This window comes from Nicotiana tabacum, chromosome 11 (genome assembly GCF_000715075.1).
Source record: "Nicotiana tabacum cultivar K326 chromosome 11, ASM71507v2, whole genome shotgun sequence".
Lineage (NCBI taxonomy): Eukaryota > Viridiplantae > Streptophyta > Magnoliopsida > Solanales > Solanaceae > Nicotiana > Nicotiana tabacum.
In genome coordinates this window covers 86,950,482-86,963,646 of record NC_134090.1, presented here as the reverse complement: position 1 = coordinate 86,963,646, position 13,165 = coordinate 86,950,482, and the positions used below count along the sequence as shown (strand labels likewise).

The 13,165-nt window shown below is 35.0% G+C and overlaps 3 protein-coding genes across 3 annotated transcripts; all 3 read right to left on the bottom strand.

Annotated features, from left to right (window-relative positions):
- Positions 1-251: 251 nt before the first annotated feature.
- Positions 252-9,445, bottom strand: LOC142165932 (replication protein A 70 kDa DNA-binding subunit B-like). The gene is made up of 10 exons (XM_075224322.1): positions 9,302-9,445; positions 8,917-9,029; positions 8,753-8,874; positions 8,545-8,635; positions 1,531-1,655; positions 1,377-1,467; positions 1,146-1,275; positions 899-1,056; positions 687-810; positions 252-605 (listed from the first exon to the last, which is right to left on the bottom strand). The coding sequence occupies exons 1-10, from the start codon at positions 9,443-9,445 to the stop codon at positions 252-254; spliced, it is 1,452 nt and encodes a 483-aa protein (XP_075080423.1).
- A 1,617-nt stretch (positions 9,446-11,062) lies between these two features.
- LOC142165931 (uncharacterized) lies at positions 11,063-11,494 on the bottom strand. The gene has a single exon (XM_075224321.1). The coding sequence runs from the start codon at positions 11,492-11,494 to the stop codon at positions 11,063-11,065; it is 432 nt and encodes a 143-aa protein (XP_075080422.1).
- Positions 11,495-11,707: 213 nt separating this feature from the next.
- Positions 11,708-12,634, bottom strand: LOC142165930 (uncharacterized). The gene is made up of 2 exons (XM_075224320.1): positions 12,085-12,634; positions 11,708-11,985 (listed from the first exon to the last, which is right to left on the bottom strand). Exons 1-2 carry the CDS (start codon positions 12,632-12,634, stop codon positions 11,708-11,710), a joined length of 828 nt encoding a protein of 275 aa, XP_075080421.1.
- Positions 12,635-13,165: the final 531 nt, after the last annotated feature.

The following is a 13,165-nucleotide window of genomic DNA, read 5'->3' as shown; positions in this document are numbered from 1 at the left end:
TAGAGTTCCTAGTGACAAAGATAAATCAAATGACTCGATAACTTCCAACACAGTACCTGTATAGATTGTAGTTCTATTTTCTAGTGAAACAAAGAATTGTTGGAGAGTCTTCTAAATTTTGGTATTTAAATGAGGAATAATCCACTTAATTCTAAAGGGAGGAATTTTAATAGTTCATCGGTTTTAGCTTTTATTGTCTACACTCAACCTACTTTTCAATACAAGGTTTATTCAAGATGGTTTACTAACCTTCACTTTTTCTTTGCAGCAGTGACAGGCTCAATATTTTGTTTTCTGCTAGAAGAAGCATTTTTTCTAGTTGGAGTTGTCCGCTCAATCTGTTGTCTTTTGCTAGATGATGTAGGTTCTGTGATCAGCTCCTTTTGTTCCTGTGGGGAGGACAGATTGCCAAGCTCTCTTTTGCTGCTTTCTCCAGCAGTTGTAAAAGTTGATGGTGCTGGCAATTGGGGAGCATCTTGCTTTTCAACATACGACAGAATGAACAGCTTTGCTGGTGTTTCATCTGACGCCCTGGAAAGTAATTTCTTCAGTTGTACTTTGAACACTTTGTTAGCAAGACGTTGCTGGAGGGGCATCACTTCATTCTGTATTCAAAAATGAGCTCTCAAGCTCTAACATGTCAGTTGAAGTAACGAATTTAACCAAATTTTAATTATCGTTTGTACCTTTATCTTAGTTATTTCATAGATCTGTTCAGCTTTCATTGAAAGAAGATTTTCTCCAGATTCACCAAATATTGTTGCAATTGCCGATCCACTTCTATCTGCAATTTCAACTTGAAATCGACACCTGTTATACAATGTCATTGCACGTTATTATACATTCACAAAATCTATGAGAGTAATTTCAATTTGAAAAGCAAACAAAATTATTGTACCTGGGTGGTAACATCGCATGTTGATCGCAATTCACACAGTCGACAGCTTTTATTATGGAAGTTCTAACAAATTGCTTGCATTTTGAACACATTAACTCGTAAAACCGCTGCTCATCATCCAGCAGCAACATTTTAGCTTCTACATGAAAAGATTGCATCTGTTCAACATAAAGGAGAGCTGATGATTAGTTGAGCTACTGTTATAATGTTGAACCACAATATATAATGGTATATGTTACACGCATACCGCTGGTTGTGACTGAATATTTGCAATAGGTACAGCCTCATCATGTAGCGACATTAGAAGAGGCGATGAAGTTGCCTCTGAGGAACTACTCTGCGCATATGTTCTCAACGTTTCTTCATTATCTTTCACCCTATAAATAAACACAGATATATATCATTTTTGGTGATTTACATAATTATCTTTTTGTCCATGACTATATTGATGTAGTACATTCGTGTATTTATCTCATACCAGTTCATCAGTTCCGCAGCCTGCGGATAGAATGGGTTTACCAATATTGCAGAATTATATCTTGTTGTCAACGATGTTCCTGTGTTGTCATCTATAAGTATGAAAAAATCTGAATTCATTAATGTATAAAAGAAAGTTGAAATCTAGTCCATACCAGCATAAGAAGACCGTGCAATTCGCTTTGCTAGGATTATTAGATGTTTGTCAACTTGTGTAGCTAGCTCATTTCCATCAGTTTCAGCAAAGTCTTCCCACAAAGTAAAAATACAATGGTGCGGACTATAGAGAGAAAAGAAATAAGTATCAATGAGCTAGACCTTTCCCTTATCTTTTATATGATAAACAAACTAAAAAGGTGCTCAACTGGCATCTTCACATTAAAATGACAAACATATAATCACCAAAATCTATTGTCAACAATACTGATAATTGTCTCCAAATGTTCAATAAATTCCCTGCTAACAACTAATGGGAATGGAAAATAAGAAACAAAGTAGCCATTTTACTGTAGAAGCTAACAATACTGAAGTTTTAATCTTTGCCATCACAACAAACTCAAAAAAAGAAATTAACAATTTTTCCACCGCCTGTACCTACTATTTAGTTGCACTGAAATATCCTTTACACTGCAATGCATCCAATTTTATCAACTTCCATAGCTTGTTTTAAACTTAATCACATAGAGAGTTGTAGTGTTATTGAGAACTAAATGTTTTCTTTATGTTGGATAAGCTATATTGGTATTTAGTTGTACTCTACACCTACATTTTTTTTTAATATACCTATTACCGATTTGTTTGACTGACAAACAAGTTTTATTGGTTTTGACAAAGTATCCATAACATCTTATATGTGACTACATTGTCAAACCAAGAACTTAGAAAACTACTTAAGAGTCTTCGATTTCCATCTGTGCCATCATATCAAATGCCTAAGTGAACTATTGAAAGATGCTACAGGAAACAAAGAAAAGCAATTTATTGCATAGAGCTACAGATCTGCATAAATACACTTTACAAGCGGAATCAACATTAGTTATATTGATCTTTGAGTACCAATGAATCCTTTGAAATTAACGGAATAGAAGAAGATGCGCTAAACTGTATGAGTTTGAAGAAAGAATGAGAAGTTTAGTAAATTGAATAAGAGTGGACTGAATATATAAAATCCTAATCCTGACTTTAGAAGGGAGAAGAAAAATATTTAGAAGCTAGGGAGAGATTTTGAAATTTATACAGAAATTTATTTAGCATAAGGCAATATAAAATATGTTGCGGAAGTCAAATGTATATAGTGTGAATAAGTCATAACTACTATACCAAAAATTATGACAGCCACAAATAATAAATAAGACAATAAAGCAACAATAAAGGGAACACCAGAATTTACGAGGTTCGGCTAATTTTGTCTACTCCTCGGACACAACCAATATTTTATTCCACTCCAAAAATACAAGTGAAATAATATTAAAGAGAGAAGATACAAATGTCTTAAACAGATGAGAAGGCAAATGAGAGGTGCGTTTAAATCTTAAATATTAGGCCTTCTTTTATAGGGGGAAAATCCCACCCAAACTCAAGAGCCCACCGATGTGGGACAAAGAATTTGCTAAACTTCAACAAATCTCCACCTTGGCAAAATTCCACATCTTCAATTTTCTCTCAATAACAAATTTCAAATTTTTGATTGTGTCTAAATCTTCAATCTTCAGTGTTCAACAATGTTGATCAAATTCAAACAATGTTGAAACTTGATCGCAGTCACCACCTTTGTCAGCATATCAGCAGGATTCTCCGTAGTATGAAATTTTCTTCACCGTGACTCCTCCTTCTTCTATGATTTCTCGTACGAAATGATACCGAACATCAATATGCTTCGTCCTTGCATGATAAACTTGGTTCTTCGCTAATTGAATAGCACTTTGACTATCACAAAAAATTGTGATACCTTTTTGTTCAACACCAAGCTCCTTAAGCAATCCTTGAAGCCAAATTGCCTCCTTCACAGCCTCTGTAATAGCCATGTACTCTGCCTCTGTTGTAGACAAAGAAACTGTTGACTGCAAAGTAGACTTCCAACTAACTGGTGCCTTTGCAAAAGTAAACACATAACCAGTAGTTGATCTTCGTTTGTCCAGATCACCCACAAAATCTGAGTCACAATATCCTACTACAGACTGATTGTCTTCCTGCTCAAAAACTAACCCGACATCTACAGTATTATGAATATACCGTAGAATCCACTTCACAGCTTGCCAATGCTCCTTCCCTGGATTGTGCATATATCTGCTAATAACTCCAACAACTTGTGAAATGTCAGGCCTTGTGCAAACCATTGCATACATCAAGCTACCAACAACATTTGTGTATAGTACCTTTGACATATACTCTCGTTCAGCTTCATCCATTGGCGACATAGTAGTACTTAGCTTAAAATGGGAAGCAAGTGGAGTACTAACTGGCTTAGTCTTGTCATCTATGCCAAAACGTTGAAGTAATCTCTTCAAATATTCCTTTTGAGATAAACAGAGTTTCTTCGAACGTCTATCTCTAATTATCTCCATGCCAAGAATTTTCTTTGCCTCACCCAAATCCTTCATCTCGAACTCCTTCTTCAGTTGAATCTTCAACTTATCAATTTCTTCCGAATTCTTGGAAGCTATCAACATATCATCAACATATAGGAGAAGATATACAAAGGAACCATCTTTAAGCTTGTGCAAATACACACAATGATCGTATTTGCTTCTCTTGTACCCTTGCCGTAACATAAACTCGTCAAATCGCTTGTACCATTGTCTAGAAGATTGTTTCAATCCGTACAACGATTTTTCAAGTTTGCACACCATATTTTCTTTTCCAGCAACTTTGAATCCTTCTGGCTGAGTCATGTAGATTTCCTCCTCCAAGTTTCCATGTAAAAACGCAGTTTTTACATCCATCTGAACTAGTTCCAAATCCAATTGTGCTACCAAAGCCAACATAATTCTAATGGAGGAATGTTTTACAACTGGAGAAAATACTTCATTGTAATCAATTCCCTCCTTTTGAGCATATCTTTTGGCCACCAATCTTGCTTTGTAGCGAACATCTACTTGGTTAGGAAATCCTTCTTTCTTTGCAAATACCCATTTGCACCCAATTGCTTCCTTTCCCTTCGGGAGATTGGCCAATCTCCATGTGTGATTCTGATGAAGGGACTGTATTTCATCATTCATGGCAATCCTCCACTTATTTTCTTCTGAACTTTGGACAGCGTCTTTATAAGTGGTAGGAACATCATCAGCTACAATTGAGGTTGCACAAGCAACCGTCGCTATGAGACGAACAGGTTTCGTTATTGTTCTTTTGGCCTGTTGGTTGCTATTGATTCAAGTTGTTGTTGAGGTTCCTGAGTTGGAATCTCCTCTACTGGCTCTCCTTCCAGAGGGTAATCTTCATTTGTTTCCTCCTCTGCTTCTTGTGTAGGAAAAATAAATTTTCCCTCAAACTCCACCTGCTTAGAAGCACCTTCATTTTGTTTGGTATCTTCTGTTACCTTATTTACCATAGCAGATTCATCAAAGGTAACATCCCTGCTGAATATTACTTTCTTTGTCATAGGACACCATAAGTGATATCCTTTGACTCCAGAAGTAATTCCCATAAAAATAGCCTTCTTTGCCCTTCGATCCAATTTTGACTCTATCACATGATAATATGCAGTTGAGCCAAACACGTGCAAAGAGTCATAATCTACAGCAGTCTTTCCATACCATTTTTCAAATGGTGTCTTGCCATCAATAGCAGCAGATGGTAGACGATTAATGAGGTGGCATGCATATGTAATTGCCTCAGCCCAAAATTCTTTGCCCAAGCCAGCATTGGACAACATACACCGTACTTTCTCCAGCAAGGTCCGGTTCATACGTTCTGCCACTCCATTCTATTGTGGTGTATGTCTAACAGTGAAGTGTCGGACGATGCCATCATTTTCACAGACCTTATTGAAATGATCATTTTTGTATTCACCTCCATTGTCTGTGCGAATACACTTGATCCTCCTGCCTGTTTAATTCTCCACCATCGTCTTCCATTTGAGAAAAATTCCCAGCACTCCATCTTTGCTTTTCATTGTATACATCCACACTCTTCGGAAAAAATCATCAACAAAGGTTACAAAATAGTGTTTCTCACCCAATGAAGGTGTTTTGGAAGGACCCCAAACATCAGAGTGTACATAATCCAAAATGCCTTTAGTATTATGGATCGCTGTACCAAATTTAACCCTTGTCTATTTCCCTTTGACATAATGCTCACAAAACTCCAAGTTGCAAGTCTTTACTTCTTTTAACAATCCTTGATCTGATAGAGTTTTCAAGGATTTTCCTCCAGCATGTCCCAAGCGCATGTGCCATAGCTTGGTTGCTTCTGCCTCTATGTCGTCACTGGATGTCACTGTCGTTGTCCCAATAACTGTACTGCCACGATAGCGGTACATATTATTATTCTTCCGATTAGCCTTCATTACCACTAGTTCACCGGAGCATACTCTCATCACTCCATTTTCTGCAATGATTTTGAACCCTTTTGATTCTAGGGCTCCTACAGAGATGAGATTCTTCTTCAAATTCGGTACAAATCGAACATCTGTTAATGTTCTGATCATTCCATCATGGTTCCTTAATCGTATTGAACCAATGCCATATGAGGTAAGAAAGTTGTTATCCGCTGTGTGGATGACTCCATATTCTCATTCTTGAAATTCCACAAACCAGTCCCTGTTGGGACACATATGATAGCTACAAGCCGAGTCCATCAACCATATGTTTGATGATGTTGATGACTCTGTTGTAACTAATGAGAAGTCTGAATCATCACAATCAGCTACATTTGAATCCATAATGGCCTTTCCATTGTTATGTTTGGCCTTATTCTTCAACTTCGAACAGTCTTTCTTCCAGTGCCCTTTTTCTCGACAAAAGGCACATTCATCTTTGCTGGGTCTGGATCTTGACTTGGATCTTCCCTTCTTTGTCCTCGTTTGATTTTGAGGATGACCCCTCATAAATAGTGCTTCTCCTTCTCCGCCCTTCTGTTTTTCTCGCTTTCTTTGTTCATAGTTGTACAAAGCCGAACAAACTTCTCTGAGAGAAACTTCGTCATTTCCATGGAGTAGAGTAGTTTCAAGGTGCTCGTACTCATCAGGAAGTGACGCCAACAACATCAAGGTCAAGTCACCATCATCATAAGTTGTATCCATATTTTGCAAATCTGTGACCAACTTATTGAAACTGGTGATATGTTCATTCATCGTGGTACCAGGAACATAGGTGAAGTGAAACAGTCTCTTCTTCATGTACAATTTATTTTGACTATTTTTCTTCAAAAATTTATCTTCCAGTGCTTTCCATAATTTACTTGCAGAAATTTCCTTTGTGTATGGATATTTCTGCTCTCTAGCACGGAAGGATCGAATGGTATCGCAAGCAACACGATTGATAATTTTTCAATCTTCTTCTCCAATAACATCTGGTTTTTTTTCTTCAATGGCAAGATATAGCCCTTGTTGAAAAAGGACATCTAGAACCTCACCTTGCCACATCCCAAAATGCCCAGACCCGTCAAAAATTTCTACCGCAAATTTCGCATTTGACACAATTCTTGTCATAAGCGAAGATGTCAATGATGACGTATTGTTGACACTTGATGTAGATTCTTCTTGTTTATTGTCTCCCATATTTGACATAAATATTATTTAATAGCTGACGACACAAATCAAGATTATTTCCTTTCTTATGTAGAAGATCAGACTAAGCTGCAACCACAGAGCATACTCAGACAGAACTTTGACTCAGTTACCAAGATAAATCTTTTCTGATGTGGAAGATCAGACTATGCTGCAACCATAGAGAATACTTAGACAGTATCTTGGCTCTGATACCAATTGTTGCGGAAGCCAAATGAATATAGTGTGAATAAGTCACAACTATTATACCAAAAATTATGACAGCCACCAAATAATAAATAAGACAATAAAGTAACAATAAAGGGAACACCAGAATTTACGAGGTTCGGCTAATTTTGTCTACTCCTCGGACACAACCAATATTTTATTCCACTCCAAAAATACAAGTGAAATAATATTAAAGAGAGAAGATACAAATGCCTTAAACAGATGAGAAGGCAAATGAGAGGTGTGTTTAAATCCTAAACATTAGGTCTTCTTTTATAGGGGGAAAATCCCCCCCAAACTCAAGAGCCCACCGATGTGGGACAAAGAATTTGCCAAACTTCAACAAAATATTGTTGACAAAAGCCTTCCTTCTTGTAGTGGCTTGTTGACATTCTAATTATAAGCTTCTATTTCATATGATTAAATTTGCACTAATTAGATGTTTAAATGCAGAGAAAGATTAACTGGACTTCACAAAAGAAGCGGACATGTCTTGTGAGAACAACATAATACTAGCTTCTTCGAGCAATAATGAAGATCCTTCATTAAAAGAACGTGGACGAACTCCCTAGGATGTTCTTGAATGTGTCCAAATTCAAAATACATATGATGGTCCGAAATCATCGATAGAAAAACTATTACTTGGTACCACAGAGAAAGAGTGTAGCTTTAGTCAAGAGGAACTAAACGTGGTTGAAGAAAAGTTGAAAAATGCCTTTGTCGAGTTCTATCAGAAACTTCGCAGCCTAAATTAGTACATGTTCTAAATCTAAGATACATTTTGGGTTCTCTTTCTGTATCAAAGAAATGTCCATGTTATTTGAACCATAATTAAATCAGTTAAGATGCTTCTCCTTTTTTAGTGAATTTATAGTCCATAAAATGACTAACTAAAGGAGGATCACAAACATGTCCTCATGTTATTTTTTGACGCTCAGAAAAGGCAGAAAAAAGAAGTAGCAACACACAATATCATCTATCGGGAAATCTGCAATCCAATAAGCAAAAACTTGCAGAAAATTGATCTCAAATCATTTTAAATCTTGTAAAAAGTAACTGAGTCGCATTTGAAATTTAGTTCTGAGATCCACAAATAATCCACTCAAATCACAAGCTCAACACATGAATATATTGAATCAAGTATAATAGTAAATTCAATATGATTGGCTAAATTGCTTTAGCATTGCCTAAAGCCACTGAAATTTTTTAAATAAGTTGAATGTTTTAAACTTACTCTGTATCCATAACAATGATTTGTCGACATTTATTGCCGTGGACGCCAGCGATCTTTATGGCACCGCAACTTACAACAATAGCAAGGATGTCTGTTTATAGGGGCTTGTAAATATTATTTTGCAATACAACATATATAAGACCTAAAATAATATGATATAATGATATTGTTGTATTACTTGTTACAGTTTACACAAAATATTACTTACCAAATTCAGCATTCCGTGGTTGTTGGTCCAGATTCGCCAAAGATACTATGTTTAATCTCGTTGGAGCTGGCAATGGCGGATCGTCCATGTTGTCTTCTTTTATTCTTTCAACAACTGTGAATCTGTCCAGAACTCATTCAAATCTATTGACAGGAATTCCATACGGCAAAGGGGTTCTAACTTTTGCAGTTGATATCAGATATGTGCAAAAGGGAGTGAACTTGTTTTGATATTTTTCTATGTCATCCCCATACAAAGCAACAGCAACTTGTTCTTCCTACAGTTGTTATTGTAATTAGTTAAATATTCTACAACATTTAACTGAATATATTTTATTTTTCTAGTATGTATAAATCCAATTGCACAACTCAAAATAAAGTGCCAAATCAGAATATTTTTTCCAATATCAAGATAACTTTATTTTCTTCATTTCATCTAAAAGGACAAATTTTGTCTTCTTTTATATTTTATGTAATATTTACTGTGGAAAAAATGAGAGTATTTATATAATATTGGAATTGCAACTACACATTATAGCGGCTAGATTACCATCTGATATTGCACAATCGCAATTTGAAATCTTGTTCGCCCATCCTTACTCTGCCTTGCTCTAGCTTTCTCAATAACCTGGACCTTACAGGTCCACTCGCTAGTTTGTGGAGTTATGTCACTTATATTAAGTCTATACTCCATACTTTGTAGCAGTCACTGCCAGGAAGGAAAAGAGTAAAAGAAGCTATGATTAGTATGTTGAATAGTAAACATGTAAAGAATTATAAAACAGGAAAAGAACAAAGCAATACTTGGTCACGCTATATCAACTTTGCAAAACAGCTTTTTGAATGGTTTCATCGTAAACTACATTATATGTAGAGTGGTCATCATGGTTAGAAGCTATTGGTGGTCAGATTAGCATTTTCACACAGTTTGAGCTCTTTGCTCTTGATAAAGCAACATAAAATTGACCATGCGAAAAAATAGGTTCTAGCAAATAAATTCCAACAAAGTCTAATGTTTGACCTTGTGCTTTATTTATAGTCATAGCAAAACATAATCGTATAGGAAATTGGGTCCTCTTAAATGGAATAGGAAATTTTTCATCTTAAGATGATAATAATGGAATTCTTGGTATAAATACATGTGTATCTTTAAAATCACCTGATGAAATTTTAGCACTTATAACATGTATTTTAAAGTCACAGCAAGTCAACCGTGTACCATTACATACAGTGGCGGATCCATCCTTTAAGGTGGGGGTGGTATGGCACCCGCTATGTTGGTAAAATTATTATATATTTATGTAGAAATTTTTTTAAATTAGGTTAAATATTTGATCCTGTCACCCTTAATTGCAGACTAAACAAAGGTGTCATGGCTAGTACACCTTTTTGAAAGCTTTAATTTCTCGTGTGCAAAATTCAAGTTCGAATTTATCTTGAACCTTATCTCACTTTCCCTTTTCGTTGTGCTTTTTATTTCCTTTGTCCCAATTATTTTTCTTTTTGGCTACCTCCTAATTTCCTATTTTTCGTTCATTATTTTTTATAGTTTTTCCCTGTATTCTATTATTTTATCTGTAATCTTTAACAAGAACACTCAAAAAAGAGCCTCCAAAAATTAAAATTTCATAAAATAAGCATCTCTCTTAATTTCAAATCATTTAAGTTTTTCCTTTCAAAATCAAAAACTTGGGTCTTGATAGGAATTTTGGATTGAGATCAAATTTAATTTTTATATTTTTAATTATAACATAAAAAATCATGTGATTCTATAATTATTAAATACAACTTAAATCTCTTTACTATTAAATTATGATGACTATGTTGCAAGGATTGCCTAGAAAAATATGAGATTTATCATTTTAATTTTTCGGATCTTGTAGTTTATCTAATTCTGCATCTATTGGAGATATATATTTTTTATATTTTTCTAATTTTGATTGGTGAAATTCCCTTTTGAAGATGTTATTTTACTTGTGCAAATTTATTTTTAGCACACAAAAAGATGTAGTTCCCAAGTGAAAATATTAATTGTACTTGAATTGTTAATAGTAAAGGTGTGATTCTTTTTTTAAAATGCTAACTACATTTGCTTCTTGACGTTTGAGATGTAATTTCATATAACAACAAAATAGCTAGTGAAATCTCACAAGTAGGGTAGGAGATAGAGATGTAATTTTCATATTTTCAAATAAAAAAATGCCTATTAAATTACCCGAATAAACCAAAAAAATGAACCGAACAAACTCTATATTAATTATTACAGAGTGTACATTAAAAAAATTATGGTGGCACCTGCCACCTTCAAATCCTAGATCCGCCTCTGATTACAGAAGCCCTCACATGAATTTAGATTTCTTAATAATATAATCGGACAATTCTCCTTCAAAGATAATTTATGCGGTGGCAAACCAGCGGGATTAAAAGTATGCAGTAGGTCCTCAAATTGTGCCTGATCATTAGGTTCATTGGTTTCATCAATACCAACAAAAGTTTTTAGTGTCCCTTGAAATCGATCTATAAGCATATCATTCATTTCATTGACGAAATCATTCTTCGTTGTGAGAATAACACGAGAACTTGGGTAAGATGATGCTGAAAAGAATGTGTGCATATTTGGATACGTTACTGTGAATAATTTTTCTAATGATTCTCTTTCAGTAGTAAATGGAATAGTTAAAGTATCTGGTATCTCAATTATATTTGTAGAGTTTGGTTTTTCTTGTCCATTTCCAATTCTCATTAAATAATCACAAAATAGAGGATCTGGTCTTTGCTCTCATATTTTCAGATAATTTCAATCTTTCAAGTTCTTCCCAAATATCAGAGTATAATAAATTTTCATTAATAAAATTTTCTTTCTTCCCATTACGAACAACAGGAAGCGTTTGTCTGAAGTCACCTCCAAAAACCACTACTTTTCCACCAAAAATTGTATTTGTATCCATGAGGTCTTTCAAGAGCAAATCAAAAGCCTGAAGTCACCTCCAAAAACCACTACTTTTCCACCAAAAATTGTATTTGTATCCATGAGGTCTTTCAAGAGCAAATCAAAAGCCTGAATCGTTCTTTTATTTGCCATAGACACTTCATCCCATCCAATCAATTTTGCTTCTCGAATTAAGCAGGCAAGTGCGCTTTGTTTGCTACTGTTGCAACTGAAATTATTATTAATATTTATTGGGATTTTGAACCGTGAATGTGCAGTTCGTCCACCAGGAAGAATGAAAGCAGCTACACCAGAAGTAGTTGTTGTCAATGTTATATATCCTTTAGACCGTATAGTTGCAAGTAAAGCACGATATAAGAATGTTTTTCATGTTCCTCCTGGACCATCAATGAAAAATGCTCCTGCTCTACATGAGAATATTCTTTCAATAATTGTATTGTATGCTTTAATTTGGTCTCTATTTAACTTCTTGCAAAATAATATGTCTTGTTCATTGACAATAATCGTCCTCTCAAAATGAACTTCCTTTGCTTCCTTCGCAGTGGTCGAAGGCCTGATTGTTTCTTGAACAATTTTGTAGTCATTTATGTCAGCATCCATAGAATGCAATATGTCATTAATATGGTTTAAAACTTGAAGCCGGATCTCATTTCTTCCAATGTTGGCTAGTAGCTTATGATCTTCAGACATTGGTTCCTCAAATTGTTCCCACAATTCTCTTGGGTTCACAGGATTACAATATACTAATAACGTAGCGAACAAACCTCTTAAGCTGTGTGGCATTTGGTAACTTGTTGCTTCTAACATGCATTCAATCAAACTGTTATCACATTGTAACATTCCTCGTTTTTCAACAGATTCTCTAAAGGTATTACATGGTTCTCCATTGACATATCGTAAATCTTCGTAAGATTTTGGGCCTCTAACATTCATTAATAACAACCTGAGATAGTATCGCTCGCCTTCTGTCGGATGACATGTCACAACACGACCAATAGTACATCCTTTTTGTCAACGTGTCCAAGTTCGATCTTTAGACGACCATACAAAATATTCAGGAAATTCCTGATACAACAACTTTAGTTCTTTAGCATCCTTGTCTGTTCTACTCATGTAAAAGAATTCTGTTAGCATAGTTTGTTTATTCATTGGGTTATTACAATAGTACGTATATCGGCACTGCTTTTAAATGAAATAAATTGTTGTCCTTCAAGATGAACCTGAAGAGAACATACACTCGGAGACATTTCACTAATAGAAAAACCAAACAAGCGCCATGTAGCTTCCGGTGGCGACACCCATCTAGATGATAGATATTCCTTTATTTCATCTATTTCTACATTTGTCTCGTTGGTATGCATATAAAATGCAATCTTGTCATGTCCTTTACAAATGTACTTGTAAAGGTACTTAACGACCTTAATGTCAGAGCATACTTCAACATTAATATGAAAATCAAATTTA

Bases quoted from the DNA above. Each gene is read 5' to 3' on its own strand.
- LOC142165931 (XM_075224321.1), bottom strand. From the start codon at position 11,494: ATGAGAATTGGAAATGGACAAGAAAAACCAAACTCTACAAATATAATT.
- LOC142165930 (XM_075224320.1), bottom strand. From the start codon at position 12,634: ATGAATGTTAGAGGCCCAAAATCTTACGAAGATTTACGATATGTCAAT. The intron at 11,986-12,084 runs GTCCAGGAGGAA...CTTCTGGTGTAG, and splicing joins AGGAGCATTTTTCATTGATG to CTGCTTTCATTCTTCCTGGT.
- LOC142165932 (XM_075224322.1), bottom strand. From the start codon at position 9,445: ATGGAGTATAGACTTAATATAAGTGACATAACTCCACAAACTAGCGAG. The intron at 1,276-1,376 runs GTATGAGATAAA...GTTTATTTATAG, and splicing joins GCTGCGGAACTGATGAACTG to GGTGAAAGATAATGAAGAAA. The intron at 1,057-1,145 runs GTATGCGTGTAA...TATGTTGAACAG, and splicing joins ATATTCAGTCACAACCAGCG to ATGCAATCTTTTCATGTAGA.